Source organism: Centroberyx affinis, unplaced genomic scaffold (assembly GCF_046629955.1).
Source record: "Centroberyx affinis isolate AG114_WGS23_722 - 3 ecotype Tasmania unplaced genomic scaffold, CSIRO-AGI_Caff_v1 ptg000083l_1, whole genome shotgun sequence".
Classification (NCBI taxonomy): Eukaryota; Metazoa; Chordata; class Actinopteri; order Beryciformes; family Berycidae; genus Centroberyx; species Centroberyx affinis.
The window spans coordinates 483,339-488,791 of record NW_027278791.1 but is presented as its reverse complement, the minus strand read 5'-3'; the positions used below and the strand labels follow the sequence as shown (position 1 = coordinate 488,791).

Here is a 5,453-nt window from a genome sequence, read left to right as displayed (position 1 = left end):
ATAATCTTGTGAGTAATAGCAACATATTAGTGTTATGAATAACAAAGTTTAATAGAGAAAAACACATTTGAGAATAGGGCAGTTTTGATTTGAGTTTTGATTATCATGAACCATGTAGTGCAAACACACCTTTGCAATGCTGTGTGTGTGTCCATCTTTTAGACCAAGTAAACTATTTACAAAAAAAACAACCTTAAACGGTAATAACAGAACCCAGTAACCATCTTGACTGGTGTTCGTTAAAGGCTATTATGTTGTTTTGTGAAACAACCAGATAACATCCAATGCAGTGTGAGAGAGGGACTGGACTAACTCCCATTTCCTTTTTTTTTTTTTTTTTTCGTTAAATGTATTCGTGGACCTCCAGAGCTGCCACCAGACCATTCGGATCAGAAACACCCGCTTCCATTTGCTCCCTGATCTGCTCCCCACGCTGCTGATCCTGGTGGAGATGTGGCTCCTCGTCATTGTCATCAGGCCTGAAGACCTTCTTGGCTGGCTACATAATGTCTCCATTGGAAACACAGATGTTGTGTAATATTGCACAACAAGTGATGACTTCAACCGCAAAGGTTGGCTTCACCTCCAGTGACTTGAAGAAAATTGATCTCCAGCGGGTTTTCCTGATGCCAAATGACAGTTCAATTATTGACCTGGCCTTGGCGTGATGGTGGTTGAACCTCCTGGAAACAGCAAGGCATACTGGCTCTTTGTAGGTGATGAGTGCAATGGGCACTGACAGGCATGGATACCCACCATCCCCAAGGATGTAGAAGCCCTCTGGTGGGTACAGCTGCTGCGTGTACAGTGGGCTATTTTTGAGGACCCTTGAATCATGGACAGACCCTGGGTATCCTGTAAAAATATCCATGAACATCCCGTTGTGGTCGCAGATTGCCTGAAGCTGAACAGAATGAAACAACTTTCGATTTAGGTAGCATTGGGCATCCGCAGAGGGGGGTTTTATTCGGATTTGGCAGCCATCAATGCTGCCGACTACCCTGGAGAAGGCCGGGGAGCCAGCAAGCCGAGCAAATCCATTTCCAATATTCTCCAGGTCAGCGTGGCTCGGGAAATGTATGACAAGGTTCTTAATTTTCAGCAGCTTCTTGGCAACCCTGTGCACCATATCATGGACTGTTGTTCGTGGGATGTCCAAACTCCTCAACATCACACGATAGGAGGTGACACTGGGTAACCAAAATACAAAGACCAGCACCTCGAGGTAATAGCCCCATCCATGATCCTGTTGGCTGCGGAGCATTCCAATCAGGTGCTGTAGGGAAACCCTGTTAAGCCTGTAATCTGGCTTCAGGTCTGCGTCTTCATCCATGTAAAGACGAAGGACTGGCACGGTGGCATTTAGGTTGCAATATGTGGTCTGGGGCTCCAACTAAAATTAACATTATGATGGCATTTAATAACATTGTTAAAATTCATAAATGTTAGTGTTCATGTTTAAGTGTTTATAAATTCATGTTTAAGTATACCTACTGCTCCATTTATTTTCAACTAACGTAAATTAACACCGTAAGTTACTTGACTGGTATTCATGAACATTAGCCAACTGACCAGAAAGCCAATAGGTTAAAGCTAGCTAACATGTTAGCTAATAGAAGTTGGTCTATTTACCGGTTGACAGCGTCGGCGAATCAACAAAAGACGTCTTAGACACCTAATTCGAGTTAGAGTTTGTCTCCATTTTTGCCTGAGAAGCATAAATTGAACCAACAGCAGCAAAACAGCTACAGGAATCATCGTTGTAAGTAACTGCTTTAGCCACCGATACAGGAGGTAATATGAAAGCTGGTGCTATAGTCGCTACCTCGTGAGCTAACTAGTTCACGAACTAGCGTCTAGCATGATCTTATTGCAACTTATTGTACAGCTTGTTATTAGGAGACAGCATCATAGTGACAAAACCACACTTGCACATCATTAGAATTTCAACAATTTATTTGGAATTTAAAATTCAAAACTTAATATGCAAAATCTATACTACCTGAGTACATTTCAACCTGCTGCCATGAGTGCTCGGTTTGTTTACGTGATGCTGCCGCTTGTGTCACACGAATATCTGGCGCATTTTTTTGACGCAATGATGTTCAGCGTAGTGTCCGAAAGTTCGCTTGGTCGTTGCCCATATAGTTCACTATATGACAAACACTCCATAGGGAATAGTGAGTGAGTGAACGAGTGAACCATTCCGAACACAACCCTAGACTGTGAGTACGGAATTAACATTCTTTTTGGCTCTGTGTAGAGTGAAGGGGCTAAGTTTAGCCACAACGCACCCAAGCTCCGACCAGGCCTGCAACGGGGTTTATTATTCATTTTTGAGTATAGATTTAATTACTGCCGGCTGGTGTATCGTTGAGTTTACATTGATTCTTTAAGGAAAGTGTTTCTTAAAGGAAAACCACCAACGGGAAGGTTAGATTTGAGTTACATGGTTAAAGACTAGAAAGGAGATATGTGTTAATACTTACCTGTTGATGCTTACCTAGGAACTAAGTTAAGTTGGTATACTTATCTATCATTTTGGAAACCCGTTTACCTGTATTTCCAGTAATTGGAGAGATTTTATTTTATTGTTTATTTACTTTTATTTGGTACAGTTGCCATAGCATATGAGAATTTACACTTGCCTTAAAATATGAGTACTTAATTGTAACATGCATTAAGCATCCAACTTACCTTGAAGAGTAAATGTTAACCTGTGAACCAAAATACACTGGTACTTAATTTAGTTATCTATCACTGGGGTAAAACTTATTTATTGTACCTGGAGATATTATCCTAGTTTGACCTTTTATTTACACTGATCATTAATAAATCAGAGTTTTATTTTTAAGAAATATACTTACTTGTGTTGTGTTCCTGGTAATTTATAAGTTGTTTTTGTATGAAGAAAAGGGAGAATGGCAGGTTAGGGTAAGTTAGCCTAATTCCTTGAAGTCTTTAACATAGAAGTATCATATCACTTAATTAAGATTTAGTGAAAGAACCCAGGGCGCTGCGCTATAGATTAAAGGGTGAGGAAAGCGCTACACTATGAACAAACATGGACAGTCAGGAAAATTCAAGAGACTGGACCAACGAGGAGGTCTCTTGTCTACTCTGGGGGGGATGCCACAGACGCAAGTCAAGTCAAAGTGTTTTATTTATCAAATGCACAGCATAACGCAAGGACACCTGTGTCATTTCTGTGACAACCAATGTAGATATACTGTATATATTGGCAGCAAAGAAACACACAAATCCCATCTGGTCACTTGCACATTGCAGATATCAGAATATCAGATTTGAAAAACAAATTGGATTTTCCTGCTGTGTGAACATATAGTAGCTTAACTCACTGGGTGTCACTGTCTGGATGGAATGTGTGAAAGGATCAGTAGAACCTGCAGTGTATAAACTATGCATCTGTAGCCTATGCTGAGTGACTTTAATGACCCTTTGGCACTTGTTAAAACCCTATTGTGCAATTTCAAAAAGACATGAGCATCAGTGAGAAAAACAAAATAATTCTGTTGTTAATTCCTGAAATACTTTTTGCATATATGTTGTTTCAACCTGACTGCAGCAAATGGATCTATGTTTGTGTACCATATAGTGGGCATCGGGGTCCCCAGAGGTTTAAATTTAAATGTGAGCTAGTGTGGTAACTGATTGTCAGAGCTGCGTATTTGAGTCATGGGGAAAAGTTCTTGGTCGTGCTGCTGAATAACTATCTTATGATTATTCACAGTGAAACTTTGTGTAATGTGGATGGGATGGGATGGGACAATTTTAGCTATTGTACTAATTGATCTGTGTCTGTTCTGTGATTGTATTGCATTTTATCAGGGGAATTCAGTGGTAAATTGACTATATATTGGCCAGTGACCAACTGTGGAAGACTGCGGTTGAACTGGGCAGCTTCCAGGTATGAATATCTGTAACTGTGAGTGTGAAGCAGGGTGTTTGTGCTTATCAAGCTTTTCCTGGGTAAATAAACGTATTTATTAAATTCATTTTTTAATAATGATGCAATAAACATGTTTGGACATGCTAGGTGACCTTGAGAAAAGGAAGTACTTCTCTTTTGTGATTAACAAGATATGTGATGAAATGTCTTTTTTCATGCTACAAGATGAAGCAGCCCAAGTTAATTTACAACTTGCCACTTGATTTTGATATTGTAAATCTCTTCAGAACTACCCCACTGACAACCAGAAATACATATGCCATACAACACTGGGATAGGAGATTTACCGCATGTAATAGAGCCATTGTGTCTCATGTACAAAAGAGGAGCATTGCCATTTTACAGACGACGTCCTGTCACAGCCGTAGCTTTGGAGAAAGACAGCCTTCTGGCGGACTGGCTGCACCTGTCACCTTCTTCAAAGGGTCTTCGTGCATCTTGTCACACCTTTCCCATCCCCCATTGTGTAGGGAGCAGCGGCTGGCAGGTCTCCATTGATCTGCTCCAGAGCTATGATAATTGGACCATTAAGAGCTCAAAAAGACACCCAGCATGTGGCAGAGATAGAGTCTGCCAAAGGAAAAGGACTTCCAAGTCCCCAGCCTCACTTCTGATGATTTCTCCGCTGCGCCTCATGGAGTGAAATACGTGTCGGAACAGCATTTTATTTATCATACTTTGATTTATAAAAGGTTAAAAGTGTTGAATGTGTCTGTGTTAAATGCATCGCTGTAACTTAAAGAGGCCTCACTCCCATGAGGCATCAGAATCACTGTAACTGGCAAGTACAATATAAAAGTATTATCATCATCATAACGACTGAACATTATTGAACTGAGTTGGAAAGAGAATGGGAAATTTGGAAATGATGGTCTACTGCCCTGGGACGATGTACAGCTATAACTCTTGTGATGAGGCAGGTGTGAAACTCCTCACTGCAAACTGGAATTTAAGTTTGACTGTGCTCAAGCAAACAAGCACATCTGGCTGGCCTGGCAGGAATTTCACCACAAACGAATGAGAAAACATGGAGATAATTTGGCCTACAAATCAATGGCAACTGCCAACACAAGTTAAAGTTTGTGATAAGGTTGCTTTCCACCCCATTAAGTATCTCCACTTGGCTGCTCCTCTCATCGCCATCACCAACCCAAATACTCACCACCTAACTGTATTCTGCAGCTGTATTATAAAATCCAATACACAACCCAATACACAAACTAGATGGGGACAAAACAAGACACAGAATACATAACATGCAACACTCCTGCCTACCTGACAGATTTGAATGGAGTCAGTGGAATTTGTCTGGACAGAAGCACCAGTCCAGCATGGCTGTGTGTAGGTTTTTATAGAGGAATACCACAGTGTTTGCTGAATAATATAAAACATTTGACTTTTAACAGTTAATCTATACAATTAGACCTTAGGCTTCCTTCCAGACACAAGCTATTATCAATACCTGTTACTGAGCATCCTAATC

At 40.6% G+C, this 5,453-nt stretch overlaps 1 protein-coding gene across 1 annotated transcript; it reads right to left on the bottom strand.

Annotated features, from left to right (window-relative positions):
- Positions 1-499: 499 nt before the first annotated feature.
- LOC139646197 (putative nuclease HARBI1) lies at positions 500-4,407 on the bottom strand. The gene is made up of 2 exons (XM_071522138.1): positions 4,384-4,407; positions 500-1,393 (listed from the first exon to the last, which is right to left on the bottom strand). Exons 1-2 carry the CDS (start codon positions 4,405-4,407, stop codon positions 500-502), a joined length of 918 nt encoding a protein of 305 aa, XP_071378239.1.
- Between the last annotated feature and the right edge of the window lie 1,046 nt (positions 4,408-5,453).

What these genes read in the sequence shown, in the direction of transcription:
- LOC139646197 (XM_071522138.1), bottom strand. Translation starts at nt 4,407, where the DNA reads ATGCACGAAGACCCTTTGAAGAAG. An exon ending in ACGAAGACCCTTTGAAGAAG is followed by an intron (nt 1,394 to 4,383) that starts GTGACAGGTGCA and finishes TGTTAATTTTAG; the next exon opens with TTGGAGCCCCAGACCACATA.